Here is a 23,610-nt window from a genome sequence, read left to right on the forward strand (position 1 = left end):
ACCATTTCAGGTGACAACGTCATGAAGCTCAGTGAGAAAAGTGCAAGGGTTTGCACTGTCAACAAAGCAAAGCGGGGCTCCTTTCAGGAATCTCAAATATAAAACACATTTAGAGTTACTGATCATTTTTTTCTACTATATTCCCCATTTGTTGTGGATTATGGAGTTGAAGCAGCAGCTGCAGAATGCTTTGACAAAAGTTGACATATTTCAGTTACTTCATTTCAAACCCTATTTACAGGAATATCATGATCAAAATCAGAGTTCAGAACAAGCAGGCAGTCTTTAAATAACAGAAGGGCTCATAAGCACATCGAACTAAGTAAAAAGCATGTGAAATAGCAGCAGCAGGCCAGAACAACAACCTCTAACAACAAAAGACAGAGGAGGGAAGACGCAGTAAGAAATGCTTTTTCTAAGAGAGTACATCACACGTGCACCATTAAAATGCATAGTTTATGTAAATGCTGTTAAGATGAATGGAAAATGGGTAAAAATAAATGGTCAGAAAATAGAGCTCAAACTATTTCTCTCGTGTGTTGTTATGTGTTCAGAAGCGATTGTCCGTTCTTATTTAATTCACTTAATGTACAGACTTTACCTGCTTGCTGCATACATGCTACTACTGCACATCCACCTAATGTATATGTTATATTATATAATGTCCCCCCCCTTTTGCTCAAGTCAAGGAGCGTGTCAGGTTACATTTGATTGTGTGTTATAACTATGCATGTGACGAATAAAGATCCTTGAACCTGAAACATGTGGCAGGATAATGTTTTTAAGTTTGATAGCTGTCCTTAAGTGATGTCACCTGAGTCAGGGTCAGCTGCCCTTTGAGTTATTAAAAGTGCAAATTGGTTGGTGTACATTTACACTGCTCAAATCTGCTGCATGCTTACCTCCATCACTGACTGCCCTGTTGGAGGTTGTGTTCAACTGCAGTAAACTTAGGCTTTGATAAAAAATAATAATAATGTCATTTATTCTCCTTCTTCATAGATTTTTATCCTTATTTTTAAACAGTGTGTGCTTGCAGACTGTCACCTATGGGACGGCAATAAGAGAAATTAACCAGGAAGGTGAAATAATAAAACCACTTAATAAAGCCACTACTCCACTTTTTGTCTGTATAAAGAGAAACTTAGTTTAAAAGCTACGGTGGGTTTGGGGTGAAACTGGTCAAACTGAAATTAAAATATTATCAAAATGATATTAAAAATGATCTCTTTAATTTTAACTTCCCCAAACCACTTTCATTTTCTAGTGTGGTGTCTGTGATGCCTGGGATAGATTAGTATTGCTGTAAAGTACGAATGTAAAAGTAATACAGAGATCCATACATACATTTAAAACACTGATATCTGTAAATACAAGCATGTCAAATTATCAGTCAGTTAATGTCTGCGTGATTATTATTATTATTTATTATTGTTGTTTTTGTTAATAATTGATTTTGGCAACTTCAGTCCTTCACAGATGGAACCAGTTTTCTGGTCATAACTCACAATATGACCGGATGACTGGTGGACAGGTAAATAAATATGCCTCCTAATTAAAATAGCACTCGTAATTAGCACCGCTGCTACCTGAAACCAGCAGCACATTTCTAATCTCACACTCAGACAGGAGTACAGGGCGAGGATGCGAGTGCTTGTGGAAAGGTTGTACACACACTCTGTTTAGTCTAATAAAACCTCAGTTTTTTCTTTCATTGTGCACCTTTAAACAGCTAACAGTGCCCATGTAACCTGCAGCAAGGCAGCTATCAAAAATGTTGTCCTGCCCCCCAGGGCTCCGTTTCGGCATGTGCATTTTGTCCAGATGTGTGAACCTCTGTCCAGCACCTCTTTGTGTTTAGTTCCGTCTCTGACCCGCTTTCTTTTTATCAGTTCTTCCTCCTCTCCTCGATATCTCCAACTCTCCCTGAGCTCCTCTCTTCCTCCAGGTGATGACAGTGAAAAGGAGAGGTCCTGCATCCCAGGTGAGGATGAGTCAGTGCAGCCCAGCCAGTCTGCAGCAGAGGATCGTGGGTATCCATCATGCAGTGATGAACCTGGAAACATGAACTTCCAGTAGGACTCTCCTTTAAAGAGATAGACAGAGCCTGGAGAGAAATAAAAGAAACTTCACTGAATTTAGTCTGGTTCTAGTTAAATTAAGTCAACTTTGTCCGTTTATTTGATCCTTTAATAGAAAGATCTCACACATGAATCAGATCCTCACCATTAGTGTCTGTAGTGATTCCATTCACACCCTCTTTGAGCAGTTGTGTCCAGGTGTCTCCTTGATTCTCTTGTTTGGCATCTCCAATTTTTCCCCACACAGCCCCCTCCTCCGGGTCCCAGACCAGGCCCCATCTCTCTAATGCTCCTGCTGCCTGCTCGTCATCATCGTCGTTATCAGTGTCTGCTAAATCTAAGCTGACGCCCGTCCTGAGAGCAGACAGGGGCTGAGGGTAACCTTCTTGCAGAGACAGGTCCTTGAAGAGCCAGAACTGGTGACCTGCAGCGAGACGTCACATGAAAAGGTTAGTAAGCCAGTTCGATGATTCGCAGTGAAACACCATCGATTGTTTCAAAAAGGTTTAAGCTTGTCCACTGTGACTGCTTTGATGTATTATTTTGTATTTACACTCTCACTTTATCATTGCATGCATGTTCTAGGCAGTGGATGTCTGTTGCCAAAGAAATAAGAAGGAAAGGTTTAAAAACCTGAAGCCACATCCAAGGCCAGATAAAGTTTAATAATTGGACACATCAGTTTTGATGCTGGAGAATTTAGTCCTTAACTATGCTAAAAGTATTTTGGTTATAGAGAATGTAATCTACAGCCAAACTGTAGGAGATGTTCAAAGAAGCTATAGGACAGGTGCATGTAGGTCTTCTGAAAGTAGCAGGAAGTAAGTAATAATCTCATAAATCTCAACAAGTTCTGCTTTCTGAAGACATCACTATCTCTCAAACGTATCACTGCTTGCTTGAAAAGTAATTCAGGAATGGCTATAGGCAAATTCTATGAAAAAGACAATTTTGAAGAACACATTCAGTGTACTTCAGTGTGCAAAATGTAAAGGCTAGAAGAGATATGAGCTAAAAAAAACTCACGTCAATCAATTGTTACAGAAATAAAGAAATAAGGAATCTTCTTAGATTTTTTAAACAGTTTCAGTAACGATTTTAATAGCCAGTTATGGTGCGTAATCTGCACTGACTGTTGTGGCCTTTACACCGTTTTACCCCTCTCACAAGTAGGTTACTGTACTGCACCACTGATAAAGATGATCGCATGATCCGAGCGCCTCTCCAGCACAGCTTGAAGATGAAGCAGGTCAGGGGGTAGACCCCTCCACAACCTCCTCACTGAAGAACCGCGCCCCGACACCAAGCCTCCGCCATTGACCCTCCACATCATCGGACCTGAAGCGATGACCCAATGAAAATAATGAATTGTGGTATCCTGTTACTATAGATACATCTTCCATAGTTAAACTACATAAACTACATTTATAAAAATCTGTTTTCAGACCTTTGAAGAAGAAAGTTTCTCCTCGAATCTTTGCCACAGCATCAAAACTGGTGTTACAGTGATCTATGGAGGGGCTGAAGGGCAGAAGCACACAGGGATACTTGTTAAAGGAATGTCGGGGTTTCATTTGGTTAACAGTAGTAGACAGCACAGCCATACTCTTTGTCCTGAGACAGGGGCGAATTTAGCCCAAAAATGGGCTAAAATCGCCCCATGAATCAACTGACATGTCAGTGCGCCGCAGGGTGGCTGTGGCTACAATGTAGCTGCCATCACCAGTGTGTGAATGTGTGGATGACTGGATGTGTAAAGCGCTTTAGTATAGCGCTTTACACATCCAGTAAAGTGCTATACAAATACAGGCCATTTACCATTTTTTGTACAGACAGACAGCCAGGTTCATAATGGATATAAGGAAGTTTTTTTTATTATTTTTTTTAAAAGGAGCCACATTCAGGTAAAAGTGTAAAATCAAATGATCCGTCAATCAAGAATAATGTTGGATCAGTGTTTCAATATTTATCTTTTATTAGATGTTTGTGTGGTTTGGTTATTTTCCTTTTGGTTGAAAGTACACTGAGAGAGGACTTTTTGTTAGTGATCTTAATAGTATTTTTTTCATATTAATGTAATTTATCATCTAATTGAATACAATATATTTGTGTATGATTGTCAGTCCAAAGAGGGAGAGAGGAAAGAGGGAACGTGAGGAGAAAGTACAAGGTCAGGAAGAACCAGGTAAGCAAACAGACAGGGAGCAGTGACAGGCACAACAGCAACTGTTAAACTGACAAAGAGGAAAAACCTGATTTTACTCACAGTCTGGAAGTTGTGTCCTCCCTATATTAAAGCTGCTGTACAGAATCTGCTAAACAAACTGGTTTGAAACATTTCTGAGCCTCTTTAACAACATTCCAACATAACATTATCATTGATCGGGAGATTAAAATTAATGATATATTTTTATGTGGTTCAGCCACAACTCTGCTAAAACCTCAGCCAGTAATAGGGAGGCCAACCTTTGGACCGTCCAGTTGTCTGTATGACTGCCGCATGTACGTGCATCACATTTGCTCACTATCAGAAAGAGCCAAACAGCCCTGGTGGAGTGAGCAGCTGTAAAGAGAAGCAGATGCTCTGTTTCTACAAATGTTTTAAGCTTGTTTCAAAGATTCTGTACAGCAGCTTTAAATGTTTTCCAAAAGCACACACACACTTATCAGTGTTTCTCACACTTTTTACAGTGTGGACCACCTGATAAAAATGTCAAGCTCTCCTAAGGACCACTATGAAAGCATGAAACTCATAAATCTTACAACACAAAATTATTATTATTAAATTAGTAAAATTAGTGTCTGCAGTAAAGATTTTTATTTGTAACAATTTATTCTGTTTTGAGAGTGTGGTTTTTTTTGTGCATCTGTATTAAATTATACATACACATTAAAAGTGAATCTCTGTCCAAAAAATGCACTCAGTTCACTTTTTACTCACTATGAGCATCATTCATTATTAATAAACCAGTAATTAAGGCTAGGATACGTATTTTTATTATTCCAATCCATTCTTCTTTGGCAGCATTTAAATAACCTTTATCAGATTTGATGGTTTTGTTACAGACTTTGCAAAAAAGTGTTTTGCTTTTCTTTCACAAATGTGGGATTAAATTGTGCTAAAATGTACAAAACAGTGACGTCATGTTTTGAGACGAGGACCCAGGCACAGAGTGACTTGATGAATTTAAGAATCTTATGATTTATCTTGCCTGGCTGGGCAGCTCTCTGGGTGCTCAGCACCCCCAAAGCTCTGATCCTAGACTCGCCGCTGTCCTCAGATGGTAACGAATGTCTGTCTGTTGTAGCTGTTTCAGGCGGAACTTGCTAGCATTAGCTGTTAACTTAGCACTGTAAACATTTTCCTGTTTACAAAATCTATCTATTGTTTATCTAGCTTGTTTATGTAAATATCTTTGGTGGCTGAAATTAAATTTAAAATCTTAATACTGATATTAGATGATTTTGCAAAAATATGGAAGAAAAGAGGCACACAGTAAGAATTCTTGTAGCCATCTAGCATATTTATGACAAAGAGTTTTTGTCTCCTTCTGTCCGTGTGAACGTCCCTTCCCCCGTTTGGCTTTTATGGGATCTAGACCTTCTGCTGCTCTGCTCCTCGCCTCTGGAATTCCATCTCGCCAGACATTCAGAACTCTGACTCTCTCCATCTTCACATCCCGTCTCAAAACACACTCCTTTAAATGGGTTTAATTACTCATCCTGTCACATGAATCCTCTGCTTTTTTTTTTTTTTATAGTCTTATGATTTTATTTATTCTTAAATGTATTATTATTAATAATGATAATATTAATATGATTGTTATTAACAGAAAAATCTCTCAGTAAGTCATACCCATGCCTATGATGATGCTGACGACGATGATGATGATGGCCTCTGTGGTGCAACTCTGTGGTGATACGAGGAGCCTCCGTAGACAGCAGCTTGTTCATTTGGCCTAAATCAAAAATCACAACAATTTAAATGGAAAAGCTTTAAAAAAAACCTAAATTCCCCCTCCGCCCCTGTGGAGAAGAGAAGCTGTGAAGAGAAACTTCGAGCTGCAGGAAGAGAGCCATCAGTAAGATTTCAGGATAAGACAAACCCATAAATCTTACAACACAAAATTATTATTATTAAATTAGTAAAATTAGTGTCTGCAGTAAAGATTTTTATTTGTAACAATTTATTCTGTTTTGGGAGTGTTTTTCATGTATCTGTATTATATTATACAAACACATTAAAAGTGAATCTCTGTCCAAAAAATGCAGTCAGTTTACTTTTTACTCACTATGAGCATCATTCATTATTAATAAACCAGTAATTAAGGCTAGGATACGTATTTTTATTATTCCAATCCATTCTTCTTTTGCAGCATTTAAATAACCTTTATCAGATTTGATGGTTTTGTTACAGACTTTTCAAAAAAGTGTTTTTCTTTTCTTTCACAAATGTGGGGATTAAATTGTGCTAAAATGTACAAAACAGTGATGTCATGTTTTGACTACCGAAGACATCACAAGATGGTGATGGCCAGCACAGTCTCCAGACTTAAACCCCATTTAACTGGAATATAAACGTAGATTCTCAATGGAAAAATTTAGCCAATGCAGAAATGCCTCAAATCTGCTTCTATCTAAAGGGCAGCAGCCAGTGATAGATATAAAAAGTCTTGCAGCACTATATGGGTCCATAGGAAAACGTCATTCCTGACCTCTGCAAACACTTCCCTGCTGAGTTCACGGTGATCCATTTTGGGTTATACTGACTGGTTCTTCAATGCTCCTTCTGCGGTTGGCTCCATGCACCACTAAAGGGGCCCACCTGACAGTCTAAGAACCACTGCTGTCATATGCTGTGGGAGTGTCTGGTTGGGCGTGGTCCAGGTTCCTGTCATTTGTCCCTGGGAGTGGAGTTGGCCAGCTCATCACCTGTTGTCAATCTCTGGGGCTCCACCTAGAGGGTTTTTAAGCCAGCACGGCCTGCCACTCCTCGCCAGTTCGTCCTGCTACCATCTGTGATTCTCCACCCATCGCACTCACCAGTAGTGCTGTTTTGGTCTCCATCCTGTTCTCCCGTCTGCTCGGAACCCGAGGATTATATACTCCACTTCTCCTCAGCCTGCCCTTCAGTCTGTATTCTCCACCTCCTCGGAATCTGGACCGGACTCTCCACTCTTGACCCTCTCTGGAATACACCCATGGCAGCCTTTTCCCCGCCTAATAACTAGGGTCTCCAAGTAAGCCCAAGACTATCCACTGGCACTCCGTACCTCTGTCCCTTACTCGTTTTTTCCCATTCAGTAACAGCTCTCTCCTGTGTTTACAGAAGTTCCCGTTAGAAGTTTCCCCGTGCTCTACGCCGGTTTCTCCGCCCACGGATTTCCTTTAGTTTCTGCGTATGGTTTCTGTTAAACCCAGTTCCGTTCAAGTTTTGTTCTTTTCAATAAATTATACACAGTTCTAAGCAAATTGAGTCTGCTCTTGAGTCCACCGCATTCTCGCCCTTGACAGAACGAACTGGCCATTAAGTTGGCTTTGGAGGAGTGGCGCCACTGGCTGGAGGGGACGGAACATCCATTTATCATCTGGACAGATCACAAGAATCTGACTTATCTCAGAACGGCTAAGAGACTGAACTCCCGCCAGGCTCGGTGGTCCCTTTTCTTTGCCCGATTTAACTTTGATATTTCCTATCGCCCGGGTTCCAGGAATCTTAAACCCGATGCTCTGTCTCGCCAGTACTCCTCGGACTCGGACTCCCGGGACCCGGAGCTCATTCTCCCTTCCACCTGCAGGATTGGCTCCCTCACCTGGGATGTGGAGGAGGCTATACGCCAAGGACTACGGGACGACGTTGATCCGGGAACTGGCCCGCCCGGTCGGCGTTTTGTGCCCTCTGCCGCCCGGTCGGCTGTTATCCATTGGATCCATACAGCCCAGTTTACTTGCCATCCGGGAGTGAGTAGGACCACGGCTCTGTTGAAGAGGTATTTCTGGTGGCGTTCTATGGACAAGGATGTGAAGGCTTATGTGGCTGCCTGTTCCGTTTGTGCCCGTAACAAGACCTCTAATCGGCCCCCGTCTGGCTTACTCCGACCGCTGAGTACCCCGCATAGGCCTTGGTCTCATATTGCCTTGGATTTTGTTACCGGCCTCCCAGCCTCTTCGGGGAAGATGGTGGTTCTGTCCATAGTTGATCGGTTTTCCAAGGCGGCTCACTTCGTGGCCCTGGACAAGCTGCCGACGGCTGCAGAGACCACCCAGATCCTTACAGACCATGTGTTCCGTCTTCATGGCATACCCTCGGAGATTGTGTCTGACAGGGGGCCTCAGTTTGTCTCCCGAGTGTGGAGGGCCTTCTGTACGGCCCTGGGTGCCAAGGTCAACTTGAGTTCTGGTTTCCATCCGCAGACCAATGGCCAGACTGAGCGTTTGAACCAGGAGTTGGAATCCGCTCTTCGCTGCGTCTCGTCACTGCACCCGGCTGCCTGGTCGTCTCAGTTGCCTTGGGTGGAGTATGCCCATAATTCTCTCACGTCTTCGGCAACGGGTTTGTCGCCCTTTGAGGCCTCGCTGGGGTATCAGCCACCGTTGTTCCCAGAGGATGAGACGAATTTGGCTGTTCCTTCGGTCCAGCATCACCTTCGACGCTGCCGGCGGGTGTGGCGGAGGGTCCGACGGGCTCTCCTTGCAACTGTCGACCGGCAACGGGATTATGCGGATCGTCGCCGCTCTGTCGCTCCGGCGTATCGGCCTGGACAACGGGTGTGGCTTTGTGCTAAGGACATTCACTTGCGGTCGCTTTCTCGGAAGTTGGCTCCCCGCTATGTTGGCCCCTATGTGATCACTGCTGTCGTCGGCCCCTCGGCAGTCCGTCTCAGGCTCCCGGCCTCCTGGCGCGTCCACCCGACGTTTCACGTCTCTCAGGTCAAGCCGGTCCGTAGCAGTCCTCTGTGTCCGCCGTCTGTTCCCCCGCCTCCCGCCCGGCTCGTGGACGGTCATCCGGCCTATTCGGTCCGGCGGATCGTTGACGTGCGCCGCCGTGGTCGTGGTGTCCAGTACCTGGTGGACTGGGAGGGGTATGGGCCTGAGGAGCGTTCTTGGGTTCCCCGGTCGCTCATTCTGGACCCGTCCCTGATTGCTGCGTTTCGTTCCTCCCCTCGCAGGGCCCGGTCTGGGGGGTCGCCGGGTGGCGGCCCTTGAGGGGGAGGTACTGTCATATGCTGTGGGAGTGTCTGGTTGGGCGTGGTCCAGGTTCCTGTCATTTGTCCCTGGGAGTGGAGTTGGCCAGCTCATCACCTGTTGTCAATCTCCGGGGCTCCACCTAGAGGGTTTTTAAGCCAGCACGGCCTGCCACTCCTCGCCAGTTCGTCCTGCTACCATCTGTGATTCTCCACCCATCGCACTCACCAGTAGTGCTGTTTTGGTCTCCATCCTGTTCTCCCATCTGCTCGGAACCCGAGGATTATATACTCCACTTCTCCTCAGCCTGCCCTTCAGTCTGTATTCTCCACCTCCTCGGAATCTGGACCGGACTCTCCACTCTTGACCATCTCTGGAATACACCCATGGCAGCCTTTTCCCCGCCTAATAACTAGGGTCTCCAAGTAAGCCCAAGACTATCCACTGGCACTCCGTACCTCTGTCCCTTACTCGTTTTTTCCCATTCAGTAACAGCTCTCTCCTGTGTTTACAGAAGTTCCCGTTAGAAGTTTCCCCGTGCTCTACGCCGGTTTCTCCGCCCACGGATTTCCTTTAGTTTCTGCGTATGGTTTCTGTTAAACCCAGTTCCGTTCACGTTTTGTTCTTTTCAATAAATTATACACAGTTCTAAGCAAATTGAGTCTGCTCTTGAGTCCACCGCATTCTCGCCCTTGACAACTGCAGGTTGGTGGGACACAGCCAGAGCTACTGTCACTTCCAGTGTGTCACACATGCTTGGTTAAGCCCAGCCTACTGTGATGATTACTCATTTAGCTTCATTTTAGAAGGTTAGTACAACACAGTTCAATGTCCCAAACTATTGCCACAGTATTTGGTAACCAAGTATTTTACAGAAAGGCTTGTTTCCTCTCCAGCGTGCTTCATATTGTGAAATTATTCATTTATAAACTACTTGTCAGACGATAGTTTTGCATTTCACTTAAAACCACAGATACAATTCCATATCATATCTGTGGCAAAGATATTCAAGTTTAACTTCTAGGAGCCACAGACCTTAGTATAAAATGTTGTGCCAATGAATAATATATTTTACATGTTCATTAGTTTAAGTACCAAACATTAAAAAATGGATTGTGGTTAGTAAATTTTCACAATGACAAATTGTTAAACCCGAGATGCAAATATAGTTAATGAACCTGGAACGACACTGAGTGGAAGGATGTATTTTTTGGAACATGTGGGCAGAAGCTTGAATATCCACAGACACAGCGGTTTGCCTGTCAAGCATTCATGACATTATGCAAAAGCAAAATGAACTGAAAAAAGTTAAGAATGGTTTCTGAGCAACAGCGCAGTCAGACATTTCCTCGTTTTTATATTTTACAGTATGAGGCTTTCATGAGAGTCTTCGCTGAATGTGGAGGCTAAAGCTGTGAAGAAACTAATTCTGTCCTTCCTCAATAAACACACCAGAGGTCAGACCAGGGAGCTATTTCACAGCTGTCCTCATCCATCCTTTAAACTGCACTTCAGTGTTTATCCTTTTACATCAAACTTTATATTATCCTATGTGTGCTAATACTGAAATTTTACATTCAGTCTAGTTTACACATCCTCACACATCAACTATAATCAATATTAATGATTAAATCATGGTGTGAGAAGCTTCACCATAGAGCTGAGTGATGTGCTCCAGGTCTTGGGGTCCCAGGCGGTAGTGGAGAGGGTCTCCGACAGGACCCAGGTAGTATGGCCTCATGACTGAGTGACGGGATGAGGAATGAGGAAGGCCCAGTGCGTGGCCAAACTCATGAACCAGCACTGTGAACAGGTCGGTACCCTCAGAGACTGGGAAGGAAACAGAAGAGGAGGAACAGAAAACAAAATGATGACCTGATTAGAAGAAGAAGAGAAACAAGTCATGGTTTACTGGTATCCGGTTGTTCAGTCTGACGTCACTAGCCGAGTCTGGACCTAAACTCCGATGCAGGTCCATATATCAAACGATCACTGTGGCATTACTGAGAGTTGAAAAACTGTCTAAAGTCTTTCATCTTCAATAAAATGATCAGCATTCTGCTCTACTAGGTGTAACAACTGAGTTTAACATCCAGGCATCCATGAAAACGGAATTTATGACATTTAACGGAGTTAGAAGTTAGCACGGAGTTAGCTCGCTAGCTTCTATCTAAATACAATATAACATGTCCTGACTGCGGGGTTTTGGAAACAAATTAAAACGTACAGCTCTGCTATCACTTCCAACATAAATGAAGACAGAAAACTAAACAGCAGTGACGTTTGTAGGGTTACTGAAGTTGGGCTAGCTGGTATATAATGATGTGCTACGTGACCGCTAGCGACACAGCTATGTTAGCATAATATAAACAAGCTAACTTTTTTTCCACTCAATAAAAGTTAGCGTGAGTGTTCTCGGTGGTCAGGAACAAATGTAATCGCATGGCAGGATGCTGTAAAAGGACCAAACTTCAGCCAGGAGAACAACTGAGATAATCCATCCACAATACGAGGTTAGTCATTCATATACTGCTGCATGGGCTGGGCTGTAGTTACATCCTAAGGTTTTAAAAACTGAGCTTAAATAAATGATTAGCGGTAATAAAAGCTGAGGGAGGTCAACAGTGATCGCTGACTGTTTTAGGAGCTTTTTGAGATCAAATAGAAGAAAATACAAAACATTAAACATGTTAACAACACAAAAGCCATATTAAACGCAGACTACTTTAGACCCGGAAGTAGGATTCGTCGCGTCATCACTGAACAACCGGATAGTATGGCCATAGAGTGTATGGAGGTAGCATTGTGGTCCAAAGCTCACTGGTTTTGGACTCAGTGTTATTGTTTTGTCCACTGCCATTTGGCAACTTTGGAGCAAGAAAGGACCATAACTGAGTTACCGCCTAGCACTGTCAAGCTTGGTCACCAAGCTGCATTAATCTACACCATGTGAAGACACAAGACAAAAGACTCATAAAAGGTTAGACTTTTATGTTTTTGAAGTGTTGTTCTACCTGGCTGTCTGAATGCCCACTCTTCCTCCGCATCCAAATGAACTACTCCTGCCCGGGCTGGGTCTGAGGGGAAGAAAGCGTGGCCTACTGCTCCACCTGCCCCATCAAAGGGGTAGTCATCACCATGGTAACCATGGAAGAAGTCTACCCGCAGGTCAGCTGCATCTGGACTGCCCACCTGGAAACAGAATGAATGAAACTCATCGACTGTGTGACAGAATGGCTAGTTCTAGTCAAAAGTGGCATCTGACAAACCTCATGGAACTCCAGTGGCGTTGGCTCGGCCCACACTCTTAAAGCGTAGAAGATAAGTGAGCGAATTGTTTCCCGAGACAGATGAGAAGAGGAGGGATATGATTGCAACCTGACGAGGTAAGATAGACGCAAAGACCTCACCGAGTGGCAGATACTTCACCAAGCACAGCTTACTGACAATAGGAAGCCATTGTGAACTACTACATCGAACTGATCACAGTCTCCTCGCAAGTTTTATCCCACCTCCAGTTGATGTTCCTGCGCGTCCACATGGAGACAGCCCATCTTCTCCGCCTCCTCATATTTATTTTCTCTTGGTTGGATGATTCCTCCTGGTCCGGTAGTGAGCAGCGTGGCGTGTTCATCACCGCCATTGTCTCCTCATCTGGACACCAGAGAACAGACTCTATCCAATCACACAGAGAACACTAGATTTGAGAAGCAGCATAAACATCTTTTTAAGACACCATCTGTATTCCTCACCTACAACTCCGCTGTCTTTTAGGCCTGCAAACCTTTGCATGGCCCTCACAGCACTGGTGACACCTGTCCAAGCCTGCAGCTGACCGGTGGAAGGGTCTGAGGGTGGGAGGTAACCATACTTCATCAGCCAATCCTAACAAAGGGGGTAAATGATCTCTTTAACAGGGTGTTCTTCTTCCATTTCTATCCTGCAGTCCTGTATCTATATTATATATAAAGCTCACTACCAATGTAATATATGAGAGAGTTGGTAAAGATATTATTAATTTCCCATCAATAGTTGTATGGTTTCTATTACCACAAGTTTGGAGCTCTCATCTTGAGTGGGTGTCACTGGTGCAGAGGATGGTGACAGAGTCACACTAGCAGCACAAGTTGTTTGCATCCATCCACAGCTCAAGCAGAGGAAAGTCATATACATCTTCATCTTGATTACATGTTTTTGGAACTGAATATTCAGTGGAAAGCAGTATTTTCAGTGTGTGGAAATCCACTGGAAATGAAGCAAAGGCATTTTAAAACATTAAAGACAACGATACAGACAGGGCAGCAAAAAACCCTAAAGCCCGACATTTAAAGAGTTTTCCTTAAGTTATCCAAAGTAAACAAAAATATTTTAACATTTTGCACAGTGGTACAGAGGGTGGCTTGACACGGACACAAGGTCGGGTGCAGTGGTTAGTTCTGTCGCCTCACAGCAGTCACAGAAGTTTGCATTCTTTGCAGTTATTAAAATAGAAAAAACACTATATTCTCTTAAAAGGCCGCAATTCATTTGTGTCCTCTGTGAAGGACATGAACCTCTACATCAACCAGAATCTATGCAATCTGAGTCCTACTGTGGTGTCGAGGGGACACGCTGGGCTTTTATTGATGCCACATTTTGGGGGATTGGGCTAGTAGAGTAATAACAGAGTTCTTTTATAAATGAAAAGGCACTGGAGGTCCCACATTTCAGATTAAGTGATATGATATCCGGTCGTTCAGTCTGACGTCACTAGCCGTGTCTGGGCCTAAACTCCGCTGCAGGTCCATATATCAAACGATCACTATGGCATTACTGAGAGTTGAAAAACTGTCTAAAGTCTTTCATCTTTAATAAAATGATCAGCGTTCTGCTCTACCAGGTGTAACAATTGAGTTTAACATCCAGGCATCCATGAAAACGGAATTTATGACATTTAACGGAGTTAGAAGTTAGCAGGGAGTTAGCTCGCTAGCTTCTATCTAAATACAATATAGCATGTCCTGACTGCGGGGTTTTGGAAACAAATTCAAACGTACAACTCAGCTATCACTTCCAGCATAAATGAAGACAGAAAACTAAACAGCAGTGACGTTTGTAGGGTTACTGAAGTTGGGCTAGCTGGTATATAATGATGTGCTACGTGACCGCTAGCGACACAGCTATGTTAGCATAATATAAACAAGCTAACTTTTTTTCCACTCGATAAAAGTTAACGTGAGTGTTCTCGGTGGTCAGGAACAAATGTAATCGCATGGCAGGATGCTGTAAAAGGACCTAACTTCAGCCAGGAGAACAACTGAGATAATCCATCCACAATACGAGGTTAGTCATTCATATACTGCTGCATGGGCTGGGCTGTAGTTACATCCTAAGGTTTTAAAAACTGAGCTTAAATAAATGATTAGTGGTAATAAAAGCCGAGGGAGGTCAACAGTGATCACTGACTGTTTTAGGAGCTTCTTGAGATCAAATAGAAGAAAATACATAACATTAAACATTAACAACACAAAAGCTATATCAAACGTCCGTAGCCGTCGCTCAACGGTAACGCACACCTGCGGGAAAGCCCTTATGAAAACGTATCCGTCTGAACTAACACTACTCTGCCCTGTGTACTCAGATCACAACTCGGCGTGTTGTGAGCCACCTGCCTGTCCGCCTGCCCGTCTGAGATTTGGATCACGATCAGCACCCGCCGCCTCGACCCTTTTGGTTCTGCTTCTGGGTCCAGCTTGTGCGCGGAACCTCGGTTCATGACAAATATTAGATTGTTATCTTCAATTTAGTAGAATTTCAGAAATGTGCAGTAATGTTAACACTTTTGAAAGAGAACTTTTATTCAGTGTCCTTTGTAGTGGACAGAGGAATTACTAACTCTGATTTGTGAATGAGATTTTAAAGGATTTCACTCAGTTTGTAGGCAGGGAGTCAGACGAATAGCTGTCCCGGGATGGTGAAAGGTCAGAGGACACACTGGTATGTTCTGCACTCATCTTCCATTATGTATAAGAAGCAATGTGTAAGCTAGGCCTTGGAGGTTTTTTCATTAGAGTTCAACTCTTTTGAAATTGGGTAGAAAGACTTTTTAATGAGAAAACAGATCAACTACAAACCAGAGGGAGGTGCTCGTCTCTTAAAATTGAAAGCATCATTCAGCATATCTGTATATGTGACATGACTCGGATTATCTTGGGTCCTAGTTATAGCCAGGACCCGGTGTATAACTCAGCATCTGGCAGTCAGTCAAAGTCACGAGTCATCTTTATGTCTCGGGTGAGAAAGAAAGAATGTCCTCTGGCTGGTGATGCAACAAGGCTGCATTAATGAGACCAACTAAAACCTTTTTCTGGGTCTCAGAAGGATACAAAGATGAGTACATTACATTTGCACCTGCAATGTAATAAAATATAAGAGAATAATGCCTGTACCAGTGTGCTTCACATCCACCACCATCATCATAGTCCCAAAGAGGACAGCTACCTGCCTGCATGACTGCTGCCCATGGCGCGCAATCATCATGAAGGTTATTCATGGCACGTCTCTGGATGCTGTGCAATTTGCACTCCAGTCTAACAGATCCACTAAAGAGTTACTGGTAATCTGGCATGCCCGGTGTGCTGATGTGTCAATATCATTTTTTGGTCGATATAGTTACACAGGCCACAGACTGGATTGAAGGTCTGCTGTGCACTGGCCCTACAAGCACTGACAGCAGCCCATCCATTCATTTTTATCGGTGACACTAGATTACCCAATCAAATCTCTTCATGCAACCAGGCCCTTCCCAACCTTCCCTGTGTGGTGATGCACGTCCTGTGGCTACTTTTGCTACTGCTAGAAAGTAAAGTGCAAAAACTGTCACAGAAGAACAGGAAGCACACTGTGACACTCCATGTCACAATAGCACGGACGCGTTAAAGCAGTGAGTCAAAGAAGCTGATGGGAAACGTCGTATATTCCCACAGGGTGGAGAAACCTACCAGATTCAATCACGAGATGGACGAGAATTTCCATAAAATACAGAGAGGAGGGCATTGTGCCCTGCCCCATAGGACACTGCTAGATATGTGTGTGCCCATGTCAATCAGAAGATGCCTCCATTAATTAAGTTAGAGGGTGTACCATTTCAGTTAGAGCACTGGGGCAGAGAAGGAGGAGGGAGGATGAATGGAGGACAAGGCAGCTTTAAAGTAATGAGATTAAAGCAGCCACAAGAGTAGAGGGCGAAGGTCGAAGGAGCCGACTGTCAGAAAGAACATTCTGAATTAAACAAGCTGGAATGAACATTAGAGGAACTGCTTTGGTGGCAAATCACGTTGCATCAAAGCAGCTGATCAGGTAAAGTTCATGCTCTAAAATGTAAGTGCATACATTTTTGTCTTAACCCCAAAGCTGACTTATTTTTGCATTTCACAGCGTTTGACTAGTTAAGTCAGGCTTTAAATGAAAAGCAGAGTTTGGAGGAATTCGAGCAGCGGTATTGGCACAGCTGTACAGTAATTCAGGCTGTGTATTAGTCCCTGCACATGTAATATTGTCACCATCTGACAATGAAACCTAACATCTCACACCACTGACCACGGCACATTCATTCATTACATTAAGTTACACTAACTCCAAATTTAGTCTGAAAGCTGAATCACAGCAAGTTAAAGATGAGAAAAGTGCTTTTAACACTTACCTTCCTGCTGCTCTGCCTTCTGCTTCTCCCTGCTCTCTCTTCATTTGCCACAATGGGAACAGATGGGTCCTTTCTACTCTCCTGCTCGTTTCCTCAAAGCCTGACTCCTAACCCCCACCCCCTACCCCACCCACTGCCACAGCAGCATGACAAATGAAGAGTTTCATCTTTGCAGAAATATCTTCCTTCCTCTATCCCGAGATTGTGCCTTGGTTTTTCCCAACTTGTTTTTCCTCCTATCAGTCAGTTATTTGCCCTCAGTACACAATTTATGAACAAAGAAAATCTGATTTGAAAACAATTAGTTGTGGCACAATACTCTGTGAGTGCAGAATGCAACATTTGACTCGTGCAGGATTAGTGATGCACAGTAAAGATGGGTTTAGACACGTGTGTGTGCCTTTGCATGTGTGCAACATCTGCATGTTTATGTGTATCTTCTCTCATGATGACATTTTTACACACAATCCTCTTAACATGAGGATTAAAACAAAACCAAGACAGATTTGTGGCTCCCTCTCGTTCTGCTGCAGCTTTTTCCTTGTGTTTCTTCTTTGTGTTTAATCCACTGAACTGGTGGGAGGGGTGGTCTCATGTTGGCCTCTTTCTTTAAATGCAACTGATATCCTACTGTTCATGTCAATGAAAAAAGCATGAACTGCACTAAGCCATGTTCTCCATATTCTTGTCAATGCTAATGTTATTTCTTCCATTGGTGAGTCCTCTTCATGTAAACCCTGCACCATCCTGCTGGGATCATGAAGCTCAATCTAATCTGGTCTTTCTCTGCTGAGAGAAAAAAGCTGCAACTAGAAACACGTGTAGGACGAATGCAGTGTGTTTTCAGGAAACCTGATTCCTGTTATGTGTGTCTGTAGCAGAACAGGCAGATCCAGTGACGGACTGATGCTCAGGACTGACCGTTCTCTGCTCTTTGACTTCAATTTCTTAGACTGAAGTACATTTGTCACGGGTGTGCTGACACACAGGATGCATAGCCAGCAGTGATGGTGCATGTCATTCATGATGTTCATGAACATCATTAGTGGCCTATCCCTGGTCAAAACCACTAAACGAGTCTACAGATGCCCTCGCTGTAGGGGCCAAATGTTCATGTCTAACTAGCATTAGTCAAATGCTCATTTCAGGCTCCTTTTGAACCGTCTCATGTAAACTGTTATACTTGCTTTATGCTTTCTGTTGCTTTCTGTGCTCACGTCACAGCAAAGTCAAGCAGTGTTTTCAGTGGGAAACATTAAGTAATTTAAAAAGACAGCTGCTGATGAATTACTGTAACAACTTAACAACAATTTCCATCTCTGTCTTCACCAGAACCTGTTGGTCTTCATGGGTCCTGGGTTATATGTGTGTGTTTGTGTGTGTGTGTCATTTTTCTGGGTATTTAATTATAAAAATTACAGCAAAGACTGAGTGAATCGTCCTCCTGGTGTACAAGTAGAACATGACTCATGAACCAAGAGAACCAAGTCACTCCCTCATCTAACTCATCACTCTTCTGCACTTCCATGGGTTCAACTTCTGCTCGCATCCTCACACACCTCACTAATGCTCAAGGATCGCAGCCATCAATGAGCACATTGAGCAATCTCAACTCAGACAGTATTCCTGTTCAAACACTGGCCAGTCAACCAGTTTTGTGACTGAACGTTCCACCCCAACAGTGAATCCTCTGTCAAAGACCTTTACCTCTCATTATGAGAAAGATAGTAAAATGTTTTACTAATAATTTTTCCCTTTCTTTGTTGAACAAAATGTCCTTCGCTGCTTCTTTTATTGCAATACGATACGATTGGTGTGATGCAAATTTTGTGTAAACTGCAAATAAGAATGCAGTTGCATGTAAGACATGCTTTTCTTACATGCAAATGCATGTAAGACATGCTGAGGAATGCAGTTGTTTATAGGATAGTAACACAGCAGAACAAGAAGATATTTAAACTGAAGTCAACACCGTCAGGAGAGGACAATAACTCACATTCCTAATGGATCCTGTCTCTGTTTTTAATTGTGGACAGCTTCTGGCTTTGAAAAGTTGCCTTGAACCTGCGTTCTTTTTAATTACCAGCAGGGGGTTAGCTACTGCGGCAGCCAAAATAATTTTGCTTGTATAGACCTACAGGGGAAAACAACGCTAAGCTCCTTTATTCTATGATCGCAGTTACTTTCCTGGTGGGCTCATGGCTTCAGTTGCTTGTTTCAAGGGTTACTGAGTACATCATGAAGCTGATTTTGTAAAATATGGTCTCCTTTAGCTGCTACAGTATATGAGAGTGAACTGTCTGTGATATCCACGTCTAAAAAGCTAAGATTACAGTACAACAACTGTTCTAGTCCTGGTTAGTTACAGCATATGGTACTCCAGCTTAAAACACTTTTGCAGTCAGAAACATTACCATATATATTTCCATACAGGGATAAACATGTGGATAATTTACAAAGAAAGTCAGATTTTAAACTTTTTATTCCTTGTGTGTTTTTGTTCACTGTTTAAGGGGTAAATGAAAATAAAACTGCTCCTCAGTCACCATGACAACAGCCTATTTCCCGATAAATGCAGCTGCTGGGAGGTGTCAAAGGTCACTCTGGGGTAATGGGTGATGGATGATGGGTGGGGGGATCTTGGTAAATATGTGAATGGGGCTGTGTGTGGTTCATCTTGCTGTTACCCGTAGTGACAGAAATGGCCCTTTTTGGTGTGCATGGTGTCTCTGTTAACTTGTCTGAATGAGCCTTTCTGAAGCGCTGCACACATGGGATCGCTCTGAGCACATCTGTGTTGCAGTGGGACTGATGTTCTGAAGGCCATGTGGTTATTTTGAAGCTCAAGTTGTTAAAAGACAATATATTGTTTCAGTATCCATGATTTTAACAGACATGAAGTCAGGGTGTCCGCAGCTGATTACCTTATGATGGAATATGCCATTGGCCTGAGGTCAGGCTGCACTGTATGGCGCTAACAATGGCCAGCCTGGTCCTGATGGAGCTGACCTGGTGATCTGATGATGGCAAACCCCAAACAGAGCTGTGGGTGGAGGAGAGGTCATGACCACAAAGAAGGCAGTGTGAAGAGTGATTACTAATGTAGATGTCAGAACTGAGATCATCAGACTTTATGAAACTCACAACAAAGTTAACTTGATATTTCATGTAAATCTTTCTTAAATTCATAACAGGATAAAATCCTTACTTGGTTCAACAATGACACTGCTGTCAGCTGGAATAGTACAATAGCACATGCTGTATTGCCAGTTTTGAATGCATTTGGCTACGGATGCATTTTCTGTTGCCCTGAGTGTTCTCTCTGTTCCAGTAAAGGTGATGATGGTGATGAAAACTACGGGAACCTTTTTCTGACAAATCATTTGGTTCTGAATTTCTTACACAGGTGGATCTCATGATATGTAAAGTGGGCAGTGGTGTGGTTGTCCATACTGCTGACTCAGAGCAAGAAGATTCTGGGTTTTGCTCCATTCTCCATGCCCTCTCTGTGCCGAGTGGTGCATGGATTCTCTCCGTCTTCCTCCAGCAGTCCAAAGACATGCATGAGTTTGGTTAATCGGTGATCCCCCCCACTTAGAATAAATGGATGGTAGGAAAGAAGTCTCAAAGGAATTGGATTGAGCAGCCAGAACACAATGACAAAAATATAATTGTTCTTTACAACCTAAAATCGTCTTTAAAATATGGGAAACGGGGATATGTCATCTAACTGAAACAGTCACTTCCTGCACTTTGTATTTTGTCTCAGACATCGATTAAAATATATACTTTAAAATAAATAATTAACTTAATTTTACTTTGAGATCTTCCTGCTTTTGTTTTGAACATCATACTAACAGTGCTTTCAAACACAGAGTAACTAGTGCATTTGGCAAACTAGTAGCTTAACCATGAAACGAGATATATATTACTAATTGCTACTTTTTTAAAATGAGAAAATTTGACTCGGACACAGAATCCAACAGTCAATTTATGAATTTATTAAAAAACAAAAAAACAAAAAAAAACGTTGGAGATGCCGGGGATTGAACCCGGGGCCTCATACATGCAAAGCATGCGCTCTACCACTGAGCTACATCCCCACACGAGCGGAGGCTCACACCGTAGCCTATATAAACATGGCACGTTTCGTACTATTATACTCTCAACGTAAGCATAGATTGTCAGTGGCAACATTCCGTACCGTCACTTAGAAGGACTTACACAGGCTACCTTGAAGCACACGTTTCCTTAACCATACTGCGAACTACGAAACACGTGACACTAAAAATGTGCTGCCTACTAAAACTTGGGCTAAGGTTTATTTCTCATGCTAAACCTGAAATATTACATAAAGAGATAGTAAGACTTTCGATTGCTACTATTTATTTTATTGTTCTGTGGGTTCCTGTCATAGACCGGTTCGCCCGAGGCTGTGAACGCCATGACACGGCCAACAGGTGTCGCTGTTGGCCGTGCGTGCCTACAACACGCCAGATTGTGCTCTCGGAGAATTTCACAGCGTTTTGTCAGGAACTGTCATCATGCGACCGTGTAACAACGTTTTCAACATGCGGAAAAGCATGAAAGCGGACACGCGTAGATGCTTGGCTTTGACGTAGGCTAGAATCACAGTTGTGACCAGACACTAAGCGTTTCTTCTAACTTACCTGCATTTACCTGGTCCGCTCACATCCACCTGTTGTCCCATCGGCGGCAAGTAGGCACACAAAGACGGTGGGACTGTGAGTGAGGAATGAGATGAGGTTTTACCCCTATAAGTTAGCATGTCTCTTGGCGTTCGGGTGTTTTGTGTCGGTTACTTGGATTAAATCGATTCCCAGTGATGAAGGTGAGTGTACCTGCTTTTACTTTTCACATGCTGACTCAAACGGAAACTTTATACTCATCTGCTGTTTATTCTCATGGAAACAGAAAATACCGCAGGGTTAAAGTTCGCGTCACAGCGTAGCATGAGCAACTTTTACATTTTTATGTTTTTAAATTATTTATTTATTTTTACAAATTATTAGCATAACCTTCTCGATCGTCGGGCGACGGTCACTCTGTTTCACATGGAGTACAAACGTCTTATTGAAGAGGCTGTGGGAAATGTTGTTTCCTAAGAAAAAAAATGAAAGTTATACCGGTTATAAAGTCTTTCCCTAACGTCATAACATCACCGTGTGAGTTTTAGTAGTAAGCCAACACACCCACCATCTCGGCCTGCCGACCTGCTCCATTACTAACAGCGAGGTATTCAAGGAACAAACTCTTTCTGCTGTTGCTTTTTCACTCTGTTCTTCTCATTCCGAGCTCTTGTATTTTTATTGCGAATGACTTTGTTTATCTTTTAGGTACAAATACTTATTTTACTGGTAAACAGAAGGGAGTAAAATGTCTGTGAAGGTTCTCAGTCTTCCAGGTCATCGTAGTCAAAGGAGCTTGCAAAGAAAAGCGTCTGGACTTCTTTAAGTTGCTTGAAGACGTTTCACCTCTCATCCGAGAAGCTTCTTCAAGTTCTAAGGTCAAATGGTGGAGAGTCCCAGATATAAAGATAAGATAAGATAACCTTTATTAGTCCCACACGTGGGAAATTTGTTTTGTCACAGCAGGAAGTGGACAGTGCAAAAGTTATGACGCAAAAATTAGAATACAATAAGAATAAATACAGTACACAGCTGTACAGAATAGAATAAAATAATATACTATATACAGTAGAATAAAATAGAATAAAAATATACAATAAGATAAAAATAGAATACGAATGCTATATACAACTGAGTAAAAATACAACGATGCCAGAAAAGATTATTGCACTTAGTGTTATTGCACATGTGTGGATGTGTGTGTTTGTTCAGTTAACCTAGTGGGAGTGACCCCCCACAGAGGGACAAAGGACCCCCTGATGATCCTCTAATCACCTGAGCCAAGGTGTGAAACTGGGTGTGGGTCCCAATCAACCAGAGTTTCGGGTGTGTTCATTGTGAAACCTGGCCCCACCTTATCATGCGAATTCCTGAGGTCAGAAGGCCCAGGATGTGAGTGGGCGTTAAGGCGTCTGGGAAGGGATCTCAAAACTGGATTATAGATGGCAGACAGTTGGTGTCGTAAACCCCCGCCTCTGTTCAAAGATGGTCGCTCACAGTGGACTTAGATGGCTTCTTTCTACAAGAAGACAGCTCCTTGGAGGACAGGACCAACTTCACACCCGATCAGATCTGCACACTGTTAGACCTCTGCCTCACCACTACATATTTCAAGTACAACGAAGGCTTTTACAGACAAAAACATGGCTGTGCCATGGGCTCCCCCGTATCACCTATTGTAGCCAACCTTTACATGGAGGAAGTGGAAAGGAAGGCTCTTGTCTCTTTCAAAGGAAGAGTACCCAGCCACTGGTACAGATATGTGGACGACACCTGGGTCAAAATCAAGACACAAGAAGTGGAATCCTTCACTGCGCACATTAACGCTGTGGATAAAAACATCAAGTTCACCAGGGAAGACACAAAGGACAACTGTTTGCCTTTTCTGGACTGCGCCGTGCACATTGAAGAGAACGGCAAACTCAACATCGAAATTTACCGGAAGCCCACACACACGGACCAGTACCTCCTCTTTGACTCCCATCACCCTCTGGAACACAAACTTGGAGTAATT

At 43.0% G+C, this 23,610-nt stretch overlaps 2 protein-coding genes and 1 non-coding gene across 3 annotated transcripts in view; 1 reads left to right on the top strand and 2 right to left on the bottom strand.

Moving 5' to 3' along the window:
* Nucleotides 1–302: 302 nt before the first annotated feature.
* mmp17b (matrix metallopeptidase 17b) lies at nt 303–21,812 on the bottom strand. Its single transcript, XM_086261187.1, has 13 exons — nt 21,618–21,812; nt 19,872–19,990; nt 13,317–13,511; nt 13,019–13,151; nt 12,779–12,920; nt 12,536–12,644; nt 12,281–12,458; nt 10,920–11,096; nt 5,938–6,040; nt 3,529–3,602; nt 3,270–3,419; nt 2,227–2,505; nt 303–2,107 (listed from the first exon to the last, which is right to left on the bottom strand). Exons 3-13 carry the CDS (start codon nt 13,443–13,445, stop codon nt 1,725–1,727), a joined length of 1,857 nt encoding a protein of 618 aa, XP_086117313.1. The 5' UTR covers nt 13,446–13,511; nt 19,872–19,990; nt 21,618–21,812; the 3' UTR covers nt 303–1,724.
* On the bottom strand, nt 20,979–21,050 carry trnaa-ugc (transfer RNA alanine (anticodon UGC)). Its single transcript has one exon. It is a non-coding gene; the product is annotated as a tRNA-Ala (tRNA).
* Nucleotides 21,463–23,610, top strand: part of LOC147338348 (alpha-1,3-mannosyl-glycoprotein 4-beta-N-acetylglucosaminyltransferase B) — a 33,980-nt gene continuing 31,832 nt past the window's right edge. Inside the window, exon 1 of the mRNA XM_086261202.1 lies at nt 21,463–21,799. Within this exon, the coding sequence (XP_086117328.1) occupies nt 21,709–21,799 (91 nt within the window). The 5' untranslated portion in view covers nt 21,463–21,708. The remainder of the gene's footprint in view (nt 21,800–23,610) is intronic.

Source organism: Aulonocara sp. 'chitande type north' Nkhata Bay, linkage group LG2 (genome assembly GCF_057382095.1).
Source record: "Aulonocara sp. 'chitande type north' Nkhata Bay isolate Kocher_YH1m ecotype deep benthic linkage group LG2, A_spYH_male_GT1.1, whole genome shotgun sequence".
NCBI classification, from domain to species: domain Eukaryota; kingdom Metazoa; phylum Chordata; class Actinopteri; order Cichliformes; family Cichlidae; genus Aulonocara; species Aulonocara sp. 'chitande type north' Nkhata Bay.